The sequence below is a fragment of the Ranitomeya variabilis genome, chromosome 3 (genome assembly GCF_051348905.1).
Source record: "Ranitomeya variabilis isolate aRanVar5 chromosome 3, aRanVar5.hap1, whole genome shotgun sequence".
NCBI classification, from domain to species: domain Eukaryota; kingdom Metazoa; phylum Chordata; class Amphibia; order Anura; family Dendrobatidae; genus Ranitomeya; species Ranitomeya variabilis.
Window position 1 is genome coordinate 652461555 of NC_135234.1, and position 17636 is coordinate 652479190.

Sequence of the window (17636 nt, forward strand, 5' to 3'; positions counted from 1 at the left end):
ATACCCTTTACCTTGTACAACGCTGCACACTCATTCTATCCTTTACCTTGTTTTAGAAAGGTTACGTTCCCTACAGAGACAGCAAGATGACCCGAATCCTGCAGGACTCGCTGGGTGGAAACTGCAGGACCACAATGTTTATCTGCTGCTCTCCATCAAGCTATAACGATGCCGAGACCAAGTCCACTCTTATGTTTGGCCAGAGGTATGTACCCCTCAGATGGACTGAGTCATAAGACCACTTCTTTTTAAATAGTAGTCAGACTGCAGATCAATTAATTGACAGGTATTTGGGGACCGTCCATTATTGGCTAGGTACATGTGGCTGGCTATACATGCAGGGTGTACTTACTATTCAAATGAAAGTAATAGAACTTGTTGGGGTGCTTTCACACTGCACTTTCTCCCACGTTCAGATGTCCCATCGGGGCTTACGTCTGAAACTCCCCCACAAATTTGAATTTGGGCGTATGTGCCGAAGGAGCCATTAACTATAAAGGTATTGAAAGAATTTTGCTGGGGTTTTCAGGCATAGGCCCCAACAGGACCACCAAAGTGCAGTGTGAAAGGGTCCTTACTGCTGCTCTGCGTCGTGCTTCTGGATTGGAACCCTTGGTTCTGTGGTCAGCATGTCTTTCCGCTGAGCCACAACTGATACACCTTTTATTTGGGTGTTTTAGTTCTGTTATCTATGTTTCTGTCGGTTTTGGGTAACAGGTGTTTTTCATTTACTCTTTTTCTCTGATCTATCATCTTTCGGGTGCAGCTTAAATACCTCCCCCTACTGGTGTTTCCATCTGGTGATAGACTTTGTTGGATTCATTCACTGTGCTGTAGTTTGTGTTGTTTGCAGTTGCTGTGTGTGATTCCTTTTCTGCTTAGGGAACTGCTACTCTAGCAAAGCTAGGAGCTGCTAAGGACATTCAGGGTAAGCTAACATCAAATGGGGGCTCCATTGTGTTACCTTAGGGTGCCAACCTCCGCGGTCAGGGAGGGACAGACCAGGTTCATAGAAAGGGCTTTTCCTAGTCTGAACAGGGACCTGTCATGTTCAGGTATTTGTCTTCCTGGTTTGTACATTACCCGTGTGAATTCTGAAAGTCATCACACTCTTAGGCCGGCTGGATCGTTGGAGTTCACTGTTAGCTCCCCATCTGGCCAGCTTCAGTGTTACTGCGCTCCTCTGATGCTGCAGAGACAAAGCCTTACACAGAAGCATTGGAAAAAGCAGAGCATGGGCAAGTGGCACCGAAACTGCCAATCAAGTAGGAGTGCACCACTCCCCTACAAGGAGCAAACCAGGAGGTTGAGAGAGGTGCACTCCTATTCAAGAAGATGGCACAACCCGTTTAAGTGTCAAATTTATTTAGCCAAGGCTATTCTCCATTTATTATGTCACCTGCATATGTAAATGAATGTAAAATACACTATAAGCAATGTACATTTTGTCATCATGCCTGTAGGGCCAAGACCATCAAGAATACTGCATCAGTCAACCTTGAGCTGACAGCAGAGCAATGGAAGAAGAAGTACGAGAAGGAGAAGGAGAAGAACAAGACGATGAAGGAAACCATTCAAAAACTGGAGGCTGAACTAGCCCGCTGGAGGAATGGTAAGAGGCGGTTCACTGTGCAAAGTAGTCATAGAGTAACATATAAAACCCAGTCTGGTACCAGTACTTCCGAAACTGAGTGGTTCCATGGCCGCAGGGACAGGAGAGGCTTCCACTCGTGTATTCATTGGTGTGATCTTTCCAAATGCTGCAGAGTAATGGCACCTTATTGTATATGGAATGGCCCCGCAGGTAGGGGAGATAGCCATGTGTGTGGCCACCTCTCTCTTGGGATTGAGGGACCCCAGGTCTGGAGTTTAGAGGTGGGACCCACATCTGTAAGACATTTGTGGCATATACTGAGGATATGTAAGTGTAGTTATTAGCTTGCATGCTAAAATAATGTCCTTCATTTTCCTTTAGGGGAGAATGTACCTGAGACGGAGCAGCTGAGTGATGGGGAGCAGACAATCCAGGAAACCTGTGATGAGACCCCAGTTAATGATGACAACTCCTCCATTGTGATCAGGATCTCAGAAGAAGAGAGGAGGAAGTATGAGGAGGAGATCCGTAAGATGTATAAGCAGCTGGATGACAAGGTAGGGAGTAATCACGGCTTACGTGAGGAAAGCTCATAGTTCTATGCAGTTTTACAGGGGTGTAATAAGGAATAGTCTATAAAGTAAATCATAAATTTTGCTTTATTGTCATGTGAAGATTAAAGGCAAAAGCTACATGTGACCAATCATATTCTGTGTAGCTCATTATGTAAGGAAATATGATCGACCAGTCAGGACTCCGAATCATTCAGTCATCTGCTAAATTCTGTATTATAAGGACTGATGGTTAAAATTCAGGACAGCTGCAGTGGAAGCTACTAGAGGTCACATATGTAAGAACATATTTATCATAAAATTATGTAAAATTTGCTCCAAAGACATTAAAAATGACATTTTGGTGAAGGATGTTTATACCGTGCTCTTTATATTTATAGGATGATGAGATCAACCAGCAGAGTCAGTTAGTAGAAAAACTCAAGCAGCAAATGCTGGACCAAGACGAGGTAATATTAGGGAATTAAATGCTTGATTTGTTTGTCCAAGATTTTTGTTAATGGACAAAAAGCAGGGGAATGCGATATTGACGTGGTAGATCCTTTGCCACTGTAGTGCTGCCCCGATGGTGCAAGACCGGTTTCATATCACGCCTGGACCCCTGTTCCTGACTCCAGCAGGTTTCTGTCTGAACCCTGAAAAACGAAATTCAGATGAGTTCCCAACAGAGCTATAGACTTAAATTAGGCAACCTGAGTCCACAACCGTAGCCAGGCAGGTATCTTATTGTGTTTGGCTTAAAAGGTGGACATCACAAGAAAAAGTGGCATGTTTTGGCCCAATTGAAGTCTGTAGTTCCATCAGGAGGAACATTAGAGCCCATTTTTTTGTGGATTTGTCAATTTAATTTTCTATACCAGCCTTTAGACCAGGACAAATAACTTGATCTCGACTTTTGTATCCACAGCTCTTAATATCTACTCGGGGAGACAATGACAAGGTGCAAATGGAACTCACTCGCTTACAGTCTGAGAATGACTGTGCCAAGGAAGAAGTAAAAGAAGTTCTGCAGGCTCTAGAAGAGCTAGCCGTCAACTATGACCAAAAATCCCAGGAAGTGGAGGACAAAACTTTGCAGAACAAGATCCTTGCTGATGAACTGTCCCAAAAAGTTGTAAGTATCCTCAGTTGTCTGGCCACAAGGTGGTGCTATCCACTGACTACTATTGCCTTACCTTGAACTTGGCTTGAGTTACTCTGTAAGTGTACTTTAGTATAGAATAGCCAAATAATGACTGATGAAGGTTAGGCACTTGATTTACAGTGGATTTTGAAAACTGAGTATTTCTTTTTTATCTTCGTCAAGGCCACTCTTATTTCTCTGGAAACTGATCTCCATCGTCTGCAGGAGTTTAGCACCCATCAACGCAAGAGAATTGCAGAAGTTCTCAACGGTCTGATGAAAGATCTGAGTGAATTCAGTGTCATTGTGGGTAATGGAGAGTTTAAGTTGGTGAGTAGTATCCTGATCTACAAAACATTCTTCAGAAGGCCTATTTAATCCCACTTCCACATTTCGCAGTCCACGTTCTTCTTTATGAGTACATAGTCTTTAAAGCTAGTCTTCTCTGTAGCCCGTAGAGATAAGTGGCGCCATAGAGGAAGAGTTTACCGTGGCACGTCTCTACATCAGTAAGATCAAATCTGAGGTGAAGTCAGTGGTGAAAAGATGCCGCCAGCTGGAAAACCTGCAGGTCGAATGTCACCGTAAGATGGAGGTGACGGGACGAGAGCTGTCCTCCTGCCAGCTGCTGATATCTCAGGTATGTCTCAGTCCGTGTCTTGCTTTTAGCCTTCGTCCATGCTTTGATTTATGTCAGTATAGTATAAGATTTCAAATGTTTCCTTATTCCACCTTTTCTGACATGTCTGTTTCGGTAAATGTTAATTTTCGACATGAAGAGACAATTATTTTCTTATAATTCTGATTTGTGCTCTTTCTCTTTTGTAGTTAACAGCTTACGGACTGCTCAATATCTTTAAATGTTGGGCTGTCAGTGTATAGATGGCACAGATGTTTGTACAGCTGAAGGAGAGTAGTGCCGGGTGTCAGAGACAGATGTACCCCCATTAGAGAAGAAAAAAGGCAGAGATGTTTACCTGCCCAGGCCTCCAAACAATTGTTGAATTTTTGGAGGATTTCTAAGTCCTCTTTTTGTGGTTTTCTCATTAGAGAAGGCAGAGTTGGGTTGTTACTGCCTCTGCCTTCCCGTCCTGACCTTTGAATACACTGTGCTCCTGCTCAGAGCTGGGTAGTGGCAGATAGCTACAGATATGTAATGTGAGCTAATATGTCCGCCCCAGTTAAAGGGAAATCATCAACAAAAAAAACATATGTGTCCTAAAAGTCTGTCTGCATAAATACTATATATACATTTCAAATGCATACAAAAAAATAACTACAAAGAAAAATAAATCAGATCACTACATTTATAAATGTCCTTTCTATAATATGGTAGAACCTTTATGGGTTGTTTGGGACTAAACCTTTGATGACGTATCTACGGGATAGGTTATCAAAATTAGCTCAATGAGGGTCTTTCATCAATCAGCTTAAATCTCTTCCCGAAGCGGTCCGGGGTGGAACATAGCAGCCCCATCGGATAGGTCATCATTTAGCAAGTCCGACCAACCTGTTTTAGTTGTCAGGTGTGATGAGTGAATGTGCTTGGATAAGGTGTTAGGCTACGTTCACATTTGCAGTCGGCGCCGCAGCGTCGGGCGCCGCAGCGTCGCCGCATGCGTCATGCGCCCCTATATTTAACATGGGGGCGCATGGACATGCGTCGCACTTGCGTTTTGCGCCGCATGCGTCCCTGCGGCGCACACGTCCGGGCGCATTGGACGCAGCAAGTTGCATTTTTGCTGCGTCCAAAATCAATCAAAAAAAGGACGCATGCGGCGCAAAACGCAGCGTTGTGCATGCGTTTTGCTGCGTTTTTGTTTGCGTTGTGCATTGCGGCGCCGACGCTGCGGCGCACAACGCAAATGTGAACGTAGCCTTATCCGAGCATGCTTGTATGCTAGCCGAGTGCCTTCAGTCAGTGGGCTCGAAAAAAAATGTCCCTGCGGCCGCATGTCTTCATGTCTTGCGGCTGTTGGAGAGCCGTAACACATGCAGAATTGCCTGTTTGTTAGCCAATCCCCACATATTTTTCAGGTCACTCGGTTGGCACAGGAGCTTGATCAGATAACACCTATCCAAGCATGTTCGCCCCTCACTAGCTGTCAGTCTTGAGATGTTCACAGAGGGTTTTGATCATTTCCATGTTAAGGCCTTTCTCTATTCTTTTGCAGCATGAGGCCAAGATCAGGTCTCTGACTGAATACATGCACAGCGTAGAGCTGAAGAAACGTCAGCTGGAAGAGTCGTACGATACCCTGAGTGAAGAACTGGCTAAGATGCAGGCTCAAGGTAGCGGCCAGTCATCCTTCTCCATGATAACATGCTTTGGAGCATGCAAGCAGTTAGATACACTTACACATACCAATATACAGAATGTATGTGCCCACGTTATAATTGTCATTAAACCAGTGTATAATTACTGGTACCAGCACACTTCAGGACACGCTACATGGGAAGAGTGAATGTGACAAGAAGATTAATCACTGGTTTTGGTATAAATTATATCACCACATGTCAAACAATTTCCCAATTGGTGCCGCAGATTCTAAGAAAACCACCAGATTCCGCATTCATGATCTGTATATTTTTGAGTCTGTGTATTAGAATAATTAATTGAAAGGGAGTGTTCATAATAATAGCAGCGTGAAGATCAATTAGTGAGGTCAGTCATTCTGTGATGACACAGGTGTGAATCAGGTGGCCATTATTTAAGGCTGAAGCCAGGACATGTTGTACATGCATTCTACCGTATGTATGGTGTTTGTATTGTTTGTGTATTGTCTGTGCATCGTTTGTGTATAGTCTATGCAGTGTGTGTATAGTCAGCGCACAGTGTGTATATAGTCTATAGTATTTGTATAGTGTGCAGTTTGTGTAAAGTAAATGGTTTGTGTTGTGAATTTGGATTCTGGGCTCCCCCGGTGGCCGCTTGTGGAATTGGACTTGTCATCCTCTTTCCTGTTTCACCTGGTTCCATCAGTAGTGGGTGTCGCTATTTAAAGGGAACCTGTCACCACGTTTTTGGAAGATGGGATAAAAATAGCGTTAAATAGGGGCAGAGGTGGGCGTTACATTAGTGTGTGTGTTATGCGTTTATTACCCACCTAAGTTGCCGAAATAACTTTGCAAAGTCTCCGTTTTCGCCTGTCAATCAGGCTGGTCAGGTCACATGGGCGTGGTGTCTTCACCCAGATTTGGCGTAGTTTTCCGTTGGTGGCGTAGTGGTGTGCGCATGCCCAAAGTCCGGAATCCTCTGCCAGGGGATTTAAAATAGCGCGGTGTTCGTTATTGCATTGGTGATCGGTGGGCGCGGCCATCTTCCTTTGGCCGCGCGTGCGCAGAAGCGGCGCTCTGCTGGCCGCGGCTTCAGGAAAATGGCCGCGGGATGCCGCGCGTGCGCAGATGGATATCGCGGCGGCCATTTTCCTGAAGCCGCGGCCAGCAGAGCGCCGCTTCTGCGCACGCGCGGCCAAAGGAAGATGGCCGCGCCCACCGATCACCAATGCAATAACGAACACCGCGCTATTTTAAATCCCCTGGAAGAGGATTCCGGACTTTGGGCATGCGCACACCACTACGCCACCAACGGAAAACTACGCCAAATCTGGGGGAAGACAACGCCCATGCGACCTGACCAGCCTGATTGACAGGCGAAAACGGAGACTTTGCAAAGTTATTTCGGCAACTTAGGTGGGTAATAAACGCATAACACACACACTAATGTAACGCCCACCTCTGCCCCTATTTAACGCTATTTTTATCCCATCTTCCAAAAACGTGGTGACAGGTTCCCTTTAAGCTCATTTCTCTGGTGGTTTCTTGCCGGTCAACAATGTTATCTGATGCCTCTCAGTGCTTGTTCCTGCTTCTAGACTACTACTAGATAAGTTGGACTTTTGTCCTTGTTTTGTTTTGCCTATTTGTTCCAGTTCACAGCTGAAGTTTTGTTACTGTGTCTGGAAAGCTCTCGTTGATCAGGGATTGCTACTCTGGCGTTATGAGTTAATGCCAGAGTTTAAGGTAATCTCTGGATGGTGTTTTGTTAGTGTTTTTCTGCTGACCATGAAAGTATACTATCTGTCTTCTGCTATCTAGTAAGCGGACCTCAAATTTGCTAAGACTATTTTCCTGCTGCGTTTGTTGTTTCATCTGAACTCACCGTCATTATATGTGGGGGGCTACTGTCTTCTTTGGAAATATTTCTCTAGAGGTGAGCCAGGTCTTATATTTCCCTCTGCTAGCTATTTAGGTCTTAGGCCAGAGCTGGGCATCTAGCGATAAATAGGAAATGCTACCTGGCTATTTCTAGTTGCGCGGCAGGCTTAGTTCATGGTCAGTATAGTTCCATCTTCCGAGAGCTTGTCCCTCTATAGGCTTGCTATGATCTCTGCCTGCAGAGATCATGACAGTTTGACCGGCCCTAAAGTGTTAAAGACCCAGGTTTAGAAAGGAGAGTTATAAGAAGTCTGCTGGAATTTTTTTTTTTTTTTTTTTTTTTTTTCCTCCAGTCTGCCTTGCTGCAGTCTTTTTTCTCTCTCTCCTCCTAATCTCTGTATGCTCTGTGTGCACCTGACAATAATGGATCTCCAGAGTGTAACTGCGGGTTTGAATAATCTCATCACGAAAGTACAAAATTTACAAGATTTTGTGGTACATGCTCCGGTATCTGAGCCGAGAATTCCTTTGCCGGAGTTCTTCACAGGGAATAGAGCTAGCTTCCAGAATTTCCGAAATAATTGTAAGCTTTATTTGTCCCTGAAGTCTCGTTCAGCTGGAGACCCTGCTCAGCAGGTTAGGATTGTGATTTCCTTGCTCAGGGGTGACCCTCAAGATTGGGCCTTCTCATTGCCAGCAGGGGATCCTGCGTTACGCGATGTGGATGCGTTTTTTCTGGCCTTGGGCTTGCTTTATGAGGAACCTCATTTGGAACTTCAGGCAGAAAAAACTTTGATGGCACTATCTCAGGGGCAAGACGAAGCTGAAGTTTTCTGCCAAAAATTCCGTAAATGGTCTGTGCTTACTCAGTGGAATGAGTGCGCCTTGGCGGCAACTTTCAGAGAAGGTCTCTCTGATGCCATTAAGGATGTTATGGTGGGGTTCCCTTTGCCTGCAGGTCTGAATGAGTCCATGACAATGGCTATTCAGATTGATAGGCGTCTGCGGGAGCGCAAACCGGTGCACCATCTGGCGGTGTCTATGGAAAAGACGCCAGAAAGTATGCAGTGTGATAGAATTCTGTCCAGGAGCGAGCGACAGAATTTTAGACGGAAGAATGGATTGTGTTTCTATTGTGGGGATTCTACTCATGTTATATCGGCATGCTCTAGGCGTACAAAGAAGCTTGATAAGTCTGTTTCCATTGGCACCATTCAGTCTAAGTTTATTTTGTCTGTAACCCTGATTTGCTCTTTGTCATCCATTGCCACGGACGCCTATGTTGACTCTGGCGCCGCTCTGAGTCTTATGGATTGGTCCTTTGCCAATCGTTGTGGTTTTGATTTAGAGCCTTTGGAGACTCTTATTCCTCTGAAGGGGATTGACTCCACCCCATTGGCTAATAATAAACCACAATACTGGACACAAGTAACCATGCGTATCAATCCGGATCACCAGGAGATTATTCGTTTCCTGGTGCTGTATAATTTACATGACGATTTGGTACTGGGATTGCCATGGTTGCAGTCTCACAACCCAGTCTTGGACTGGAGAGCAATGTCTGTGTTGAGCTGGGGATGTAAGGGTATTCATGGGGACGTACCTTTGGTTTCTATTTCGTCGTCCATTCCCTCTGAAGTCCCTGAGTTCCTCTCTGATTATCAAGACGTCTTTGACGAACCCAAGCTTGGGTCGTTACCTCCGCACCGTGAGTGCGATTGTGCCATAGATTTGATACCGGGTTGTAAATATCCAAAGGGTCGTTTGTTTAATTTGTCTGTGCCGGAACATGCTGCTATGCGGGAATATATAAAGGAGTCTTTGGAAAAGGGACATATTCGTCCATCTTCTTCTCCCTTGGGAGCTGGGTTTTTCTTTGTCTCAAAAAAAGACGGCTCTTTGAGACCATGTATTGATTATCGGCTTCTGAATAAGATCACTGTTAAGTATCAATACCCATTGCCATTGCTTACTGATTTGTTTGCTCGTATAGAGGGTGCTAAGTGGTTCTCTAAAATTGATCTTCGTGGGGCGTATAATTTGGTGCGGATCAGGCAGGGGGATGAGTGGAAGACCGCATTTAATACGCCCGAGGGCCACTTTGAGTATTTGGTCATGCCTTTTGGTCTTTCTAATGCCCCTTCAGTTTTCCAGTCTTTTATGCATGATATCTTCCGCGATTTTCTGGATAAATTTATGATAATATATCTGGATGATATTCTGATTTTTTCTGATGACTGGGACTCTCATGTCCAGCAGGTCAGGAGAGTTTTTCAGGTTCTGCGGTCTAATTCTTTATGTGTGAAGGGGTCTAAGTGCGTTTTTGGGGTCCAGAAAATTTCCTTTTTGGGGTATATTTTTTCTCCCTCTTCCATTGAGATGGATCCCGTCAAGGTGCAAGCTATTTGTGACTGGACTCAGCCCTCCTCTCTTAAGGGTCTTCAGAGATTTTTGGGCTTTGCCAACTTTTACCGCCGATTTATTGCTGGTTTTTCGGATGTCGTTAAACCACTGACTGATTTGACCAGACAAGGCGCTGATGTTGCTAATTGGTCCCCTCATGCTGTAGAGGCCTTTCAGGAGCTTAAGCGCCGTTTTGCCTCTGCCCCTGTGTTGCGTCAGCCTGATGTGAATCTGCCTTTTCAGGTTGAGGTTGACGCTTCGGAGATCGGAGCTGGGGCAGTGTTGTCGCAGAAAGGTTCCGACTGCTCCGTCATTAGGCCTTGTGCCTTCTTTTCTCGCAAATTTTCGCCCGCAGAGCGGAATTATGATGTTGGGAATCGGGAGCTTTTGGCCATGAAGTGGGCGTTTGAGGAGTGGCGCCATTGGCTCGAGGGGGCTAGGCATCGGGTGGTGGTATTGACTGACCACAAAAATTTGATTTATCTTGAGACTGCCAGACGCCTGAATCCTAGACAGGCGCGCTGGTCTTTATTTTTTTCTCGCTTTAATTTTGTGGTGTCATACCTACCGGGTTCTAAGAATGTTAAGGCAGATGCCCTTTCTAGGAGTTTTGACCCGGACTCTCCTGGTAATTCTGAACCCACAGGTATCCTTAGGGAGGGAGTAATTTTGTCGGCCGTTTCTCCTGATCTGCGGCGGTCCTTGCAAGAGTTTCAGGCGGATAGACCGGATCGTTGTCCGCCTGATAGACTGTTTGTTCCGGATGATTGGACCAGCAGAGTCATCTCTGAGGTACATTCTTCTGCATTGGCAGGTCATCCCGGAATTTTTGGTACCAGGGATTTGGTGGCAAGATCCTTCTGGTGGCCTTCCCTGTCACGAGATGTGCGAGTCTTTGTGCAGTCATGTGACGTTTGTGCTCGGGCCAAGTCTTGTAGTTCTCGGGCTAGCGGACTGCTGTTGCCCTTGCCTATTCCTAAGAGGCCTTGGACACACATCTCGATGGATTTTATTTCAGATCTGCCTGTTTCCCAGAAGATGTCTGTCATCTGGGTGGTCTGTGACCGTTTCTCTAAAATGGTCCATTTGGTTCCTCTGCCCAAGTTGCCTTCTTCTTCTGAGTTGGTTCCTCTGTTTTTTCAGAATGTTGTCCGATTGCACGGTATTCCTGAGAATATTGTTTCTGACAGAGGTACCCAATTTGTGTCTAGATTTTGGCGGGCATTCTGTGCTAGGATGGGCATAGATTTGTCTTTTTCATCTGCTTTTCACCCTCAGACTAATGGCCAGACCGAGCGGACTAATCAGACCCTTGAGACATATCTGAGGTGTTTTGTCTCTGCTGACCAGGATGATTGGGTTGCTTTTTTGCCATTGGCAGAGTTCGCCCTCAATAATCGGGCCAGTTCTTCCACCTTGGTGTCCCCGTTTTTCTGTAATTCGGGGTTTCACCCTCGATTTTCCTCCGGTCAGGTGGAATCCTCGGATTGTCCTGGAGTGGATGCGGTGGTGGAGAGATTGCATCACATCTGGGGGCAGGTTATGGACAATTTGAAGTTGTCCCAGGAGAAGACTCAGCGTTTTGCCAACCGTCATCGTCGTGTTGGTTCTCGGCTTTGTGTTGGAGATTTAGTGTGGTTGTCTTCTCGTTTTGTCCCTATGAGGGTCTCTTCTCCTAAGTTTAAACCTCGGTTCATCGGCCCTTATAGAATATTGGAGATTCTTAATCCTGTTTCTTTCCGTTTGGACCTCCCTGCGTCCTTTTCCATTCATAACGTTTTTCATCGGTCGTTATTGCGCAGGTATGAGGTACCTGTTGTACCTTCAGTGGAGCCTCCTGCTCCGGTGTTGGTTGAGGGTGAGTTGGAGTACGTTGTGGAGAAAATTTTGGACTCTCGTGTTTCCAGACGGAAACTCCAGTATCTGGTTAACTGGAAGGGTTACGGCCAGGAGGATAATTCTTGGGTCAATGCATCTGATGTTCATGCTTCTGATCTTGTTCGTGCCTTCCATAGGGCTCATCCTGGTCGCCCTGGTGGATCTGGTGAGGGTTCGGTGCCCCCTCCTTGAGGGGGGGGTACTGTTGTGAATTTGGATTCTGGGCTCCCCCGGTGGCCGCTTGTGGAATTGGACTTGTCATCCTCTTTCCTGTTTCACCTGGTTCCATCAGTAGTGGGTGTCGCTATTTAAGCTCATTTCTCTGGTGGTTTCTTGCCGGTCAACAATGTTATCTGATGCCTCTCAGTGCTTGTTCCTGCTTCTAGACTACTACTAGATAAGTTGGACTTTTGTCCTTGTTTTGTTTTGCCTATTTGTTCCAGTTCACAGCTGAAGTTTTGTTACTGTGTCTGGAAAGCTCTCGTTGATCAGGGATTGCTACTCTGGCGTTATGAGTTAATGCCAGAGTTTAAGGTAATCTCTGGATGGTGTTTTGTTAGTGTTTTTCTGCTGACCATGAAAGTATACTATCTGTCTTCTGCTATCTAGTAAGCGGACCTCAAATTTGCTAAGACTATTTTCCTGCTGCGTTTGTTGTTTCATCTGAACTCACCGTCATTATATGTGGGGGGCTACTGTCTTCTTTGGAAATATTTCTCTAGAGGTGAGCCAGGTCTTATATTTCCCTCTGCTAGCTATTTAGGTCTTAGGCCAGAGCTGGGCATCTAGCGATAAATAGGAAATGCTACCTGGCTATTTCTAGTTGCGCGGCAGGCTTAGTTCATGGTCAGTATAGTTCCATCTTCCGAGAGCTTGTCCCTCTATAGGCTTGCTATGATCTCTGCCTGCAGAGATCATGACAGGTTTGTACATAAAATGTTTTCATAAAAGCACATGAAAATCAAACACATGAAATAATACAAAAATACAACAATGTATGCCCATATCTGCAACATGTAACTGCATGTCACGAATGGTGCGTGTTGCATCTATTAGAGTAGGGATACCATTCTTTTACTAATGAGATAGAACCCTTGGGAGGGATAGGGACTCGAATCGTCCTCTGAAGAGATTGGCATAACTCCGTGCGAAGCGAGTAGCCATAGCACAGCCCCCACAGCCGATAGGACAGACCCTCAAAGCAGAACAGATTGCGCTCTAAAACAAAAGATATGCTCTGCAATAGGAAATCCCCCTGATTGGTAGGCATTGATTTCTCTTGGTTGAAGTAATATTCCACTGCTTTAATACCCAAATCGTGTTTAATGTTTGAAATGAAGGAGCTAATATCTAAAGTGAAAAAGGAAAATTCAGATGGAAGAACTAGCTGATTAAATTCCATAATTAGATGGGATGAATCCTGAATATAAGATGGAAAACTAGCCACATGTGGCTGCAAAAATGATCAGTACAGTGAGATGAGTGTGCTGTTATATAGCTGATGCCCAAAATGAAGGTCAATAGGAACATCCTGTTTAATTATACATCTGATGACGGAGCCTGATCAGCTCTGAAACGCGTAGTGTGATTAACAATAAAGCATTATACCTGCGGACCCCCATTTCCCTGGCAGCACTCACCAGACCGCGCTATTTTCAAATGACTTGCATTAGGCTACTTTCACACTAGCGTTTTTCGGCGGACGTCGCAATGCGTCGTTTAGGAGAAAAAAGCGCATCCTGCAAAGTTGTCTGCAGGATGCGTTTTTTCCCATAGACTTACATTACCCACGCATTGCGACGTATCGCCACACGTTGCAACCGTCGTTCGACGGTTGCGTCGTGTTTTGGCGGATCGCCGGCACAAAAAAAGTTACATGTAACGTTTTTGTGCGTCGAGACCGCCATTTTCGACCGCGCATGCATGGACGAAACTCCGCCCCCTCCTCCCCGGACCTTGCAATGGGGCAGCGGAAGTGTCGTAAGACTGCTTCCGCTGCCCACGTCGGGCATTTTTTTCACAGTATGCGTCGGTACGTCGGGCCGACGCAGCGCGACGGCCCCGTACCGACGCTAGTGTGAAAGCAGCCTAAGAGAGAAATGACTCACTTTGCTCCCATGCGTTATCTATAAGATATCATTATTATCACTAGTTTCCATCTTCTGAAACGTTAAGCCCAGTTCATTAAGTGTATGTGTCCACCGTCCGTAATGACTTCGCTTTGGACGGAGCAGAAAACCCGCTCCGCCCAAAGCGCCGCCTGCTTCTGTACGCGCGGTGATTCCGGATGTGTTCATTGCAGAGCACACATCCGGAATCTCCGCACCCCATTTATAGGGCCCTGTGATTTACATTGCGGCGACGGAGCATCGCCGCAAGGTAAACAGACATGCTGTGATCTAAAAAGACGCGCCGCATGTCCGTAAACGCAGGCCCGCCGGGTGCATGTTCGCACCCATAGTGGAGACGGGATTTCATAAAACCCCCTCCACTATGCTGTAACATCTGGACGCTGCGGTTGTACACAGCGTTCAATCCGCAGCTAATCCGGATGTAATCCGGCCCGTGGACACATACCCTAAGACTGGCATTGTACCCTCCTGTCTTAATGAAGGTGGCACGTGCCACTTAATAAGGTGCATCTTATCACCGGCACGCACCACCGTGTGCATCACCAGAAATGTTACTCCCGTCAAGGACTGGAGTACATTTCTGACATGCAGGTGGCTTAACTCTTGAAGAATTTGTCACTTTGGCAGATCTGACTGTAAATGGCATGAAAATGCCAAAACACACAATGTTTTGATGCAACTTTGAGTTGTGCATAAATTTTGCTACTTTTCAAAGTGTCTTAGGCTACTTTCACATTTGCGTTAGAATCCGCAGCGCATCATCCGCAACCGCAAATGCATGCAAAAACGCATGCAAACGTCTGATAACGCAGCGTTTTTTATCCGCATCAGCTTACGCATGATGGTAAAAAAAAATGCAGCGTTTGCATGCGTTTTTACATGTGTTTGCGCTTTTTATGCGCATGCGTTTGATATTTCCAGGAGGGTGTGTCTTTAATGGGCATGCGCAGCCCGAAGTACGCAAGCGCATCAAACACATGCGTACGCAAAGACATGTGTACGCATGCGTTACCATAGATAGTAATGCATTTTTTTGCCGCATTCCTTGCGCTAACAACCGCATACGTTTCTAGGCGGCAAATTGACGCATCTAAAATTACTACATGTTGCGTTTATCGCGCCAAACCGCAGACGACGAAACGACGCATGCGTCGTCAAACGCGGCAAAACGCAACCGATCGCAGACTCATGCGTCCATAATGTTAAATATAGGAAAACACAACGCATGCAGATAATTGCGGAAGAAACGCTGCGGACACAACCGCAAATGTGAAACCGGCCTTAGAAATGTGGCGAAAACACTGTGATGAATCAAGGCCATTGGGAGTAGTATTCATTTACATTGGGTAAGCTGACAATGTCCCTCTGTGTTAGGCCGGTTTCACACGTCCGTTTATTTCCGGTACCAGAAAAAAACGGTACCGGAGATATCCACGTCTGTGTGTGTACTACGTGCGGCACACGTATGGCAACCGTGTTCCAAACATGTGCCGCATGAGTACCACATGGACGGCCACCCGGGAAGAATCGCTACAGTAAGCGCAGTTCCCCAGCAGCTGGTGCTGAAGCCAGCTCTCATCATTCTCCCCTGCTCTGCCGACGAGCAGATGAGGATGATGAGCGTTATATTAAAGTCCAAATGATGACAGCAGGTGGGGGCTTTTGGTACTCTTATCCCCATCATCCCACACCTGCTGCCGCTAATAACAGTGACAGCAGGAGCGGATGATCGGGGTATTCCACAGCTGCCGGCTGCGATCTAAGGAAATAAATGAATGAAAAACTTGACGTGGGTTCCCTCTATTTTCTTGAACCAACCAGACAAAACTCACACTGGGGGCTGCAACTCTCAGCTGTCAGCTTCTGCAAGTTGGTTATCAAGAATAGAGGGGTCCCCACGCTGTTTTTTTTAATTATTTAAATACATTTTAAAAACCCGACGTGGGTCCCCCAATTTTTGACAACCAGCCTTGCTAAAGCTCACAGCTGTAGGCTGCTATTCTCAGGCTGGTAAAGGGCCATTGATATAGGCCCCCAGCCTAAAAACAGCAGCCCACAGCTGCCCAGAAAAGGCAGATCTATTAGATGCCCTCTTCTGGCCCTTTGCCTGGTTTTTCCCACTTGCCCTGTAGCGGTGGCAAGTGGGGAAATAATTGTGGGATTGATGTCACCTTTTAGGTGACATCAAGCTCACGGCTTAGTAATGGAGAGGCGTCTATAAGACACCCATCTATTACTAATCCTATAGTTGTATTGTTTGTAAATAAAGACATGGCCAGAATAAAATCCTTTATTTGAAAAAATGACACAGACTAATATTCTAAATAAACCATACTTATTGTAACACCTAATTCCCCGACTCCCTCGATCTCCTGTAATAAAAGTAAAATAATAAACCAACAATATACCATAGCTGTCCGTCGTTGTGTCCCATCGCCTGCTAAATAGTTTTCAACCTGGACGGTGCCAAGATGCGACCGTCCCAGCTGAAAACCACTGGTGAATGAGCTGCTGAGAGCGTGGCATCATTCACCAGCGGTGACATCATCACTGGCATTTTCCCACGGTCGTGAGGTCACCGCAGTTCAGCCCGGCCTCGATGGTTATTATCTTTTATTACAGGAGATTGAGGGCATCGGGGAATCATCGGGGAATTAGGTGTTGCAGTAAGTATGGTTTTATTTATAATATTAAGGCTGGGTTCACATTACGTCCAAGCAGTCCGTTAGACAGACTGAGTTACACCGCGGCATAACGCGGTGTAACGCACTCCGGTAACGCTGCCATTAATCTCTATTTCAGGCGCATCGCTAGCGCACGCCCAAAATGGGCATGTGCTAGCGATGTGCCGTCATTGAGTGACAGACCCTGGGACGCGGGCTGCAGCGTTTCCGGGTCCGTCACCGCTAGCGCAGATAGATCATCTGCTAGCTCTATCTGTGCTAGCGCGATGGCATGTTGGCACTTGCGTTAACGCAGCCCGTTTAACGCATGTGTTGAACGGGCTGCTGTTAATGCAATGTGAACCTAGCCTAAAGGAGTCTTTGTCATGTCAGGGGAGGATGATGAGAGCCGGCTTAAGCACCAGCCGCTGGGGAACAGCGCTTACTGTAGCGCTTCTTCCCCGGTGCCAATGCGTGTCAGACGGAGGATATCAATGTGTGTTCTCCATGTGCACGTGTGCGGGATGTTTTGCCGTCCGTGCTGACAGTAAAAAACAGACATGTCAGCGTGTTTTGCCCATTGACACACGGTCCGTGGAAACACACTGACGTGCACAGACCCATTCATTGGAATAGGTCTATGTGCTGGAGACAGGGACCTGTAAAAGAGGCCTTATGTGCAGAGGTAAATGCATCCATGATCCATGTGTGGGGAGGGTTTTATCAGCTCTTATTATAAGATGACGCTTCTGGCCTTAATCAGTGTGACTGAACATGATGTACAATCAGCCCTGTCTCTTTTATTTGGTAGAAAATGTGACAGAAGTAGCAGTGAAGGATAAAGAGCAGGATGCGGTGGAGGCCAGCGAGGTGAAGGTCAGTACATCTGGTGACATATTTTTTATTATTCACATTGCCCATTTGGTGTATTTATGAGGGCCTGCTTTTTGTAGGACGAGTTGTATTTTTGAACAACACCATTAATTTTGCCATTATCATCCGGTTCCAAACTTCCATACTTTTTATTTAACTGTTAAAAAAAAATGCAGAACTCTATAAAAAAATAAAACCTTGTTTTCATTCACAATTTTCTGAGACCTGTCATATTTTTAC

At 45.9% G+C, this 17636-nt stretch overlaps 1 protein-coding gene and 1 long non-coding RNA gene across 5 annotated transcripts in view; one reads left to right on the plus strand and one right to left on the minus strand.

The window, feature by feature from the left end:
• KIF5A (kinesin family member 5A) overlaps window positions 1-17636 on the plus strand; it is a 231481-nt gene that overhangs the window by 147286 nt on the left and 66559 nt on the right. For all 4 annotated transcript variants that reach the window (XM_077297746.1, XM_077297749.1, XM_077297748.1 and 1 more), the window contains exons 10-18: window positions 57-205; window positions 1464-1612; window positions 1976-2151; window positions 2547-2615; window positions 3074-3280; window positions 3473-3619; window positions 3741-3929; window positions 5464-5581; window positions 17335-17399. In XM_077297746.1, coding sequence (XP_077153861.1) covers window positions 57-205; window positions 1464-1612; window positions 1976-2151; window positions 2547-2615; window positions 3074-3280; window positions 3473-3619; window positions 3741-3929; window positions 5464-5581; window positions 17335-17399 — 1269 coding nt within the window. The remainder of the gene's footprint in view (window positions 1-56; window positions 206-1463; window positions 1613-1975; window positions 2152-2546; window positions 2616-3073; window positions 3281-3472; window positions 3620-3740; window positions 3930-5463; window positions 5582-17334; window positions 17400-17636) is intronic.
• The window catches only part of LOC143816849 (uncharacterized), a 98516-nt gene that overhangs the window by 10198 nt on the left and 70682 nt on the right, over window positions 1-17636 (minus strand). The gene's annotated exons all lie outside the window — the stretch shown is intronic.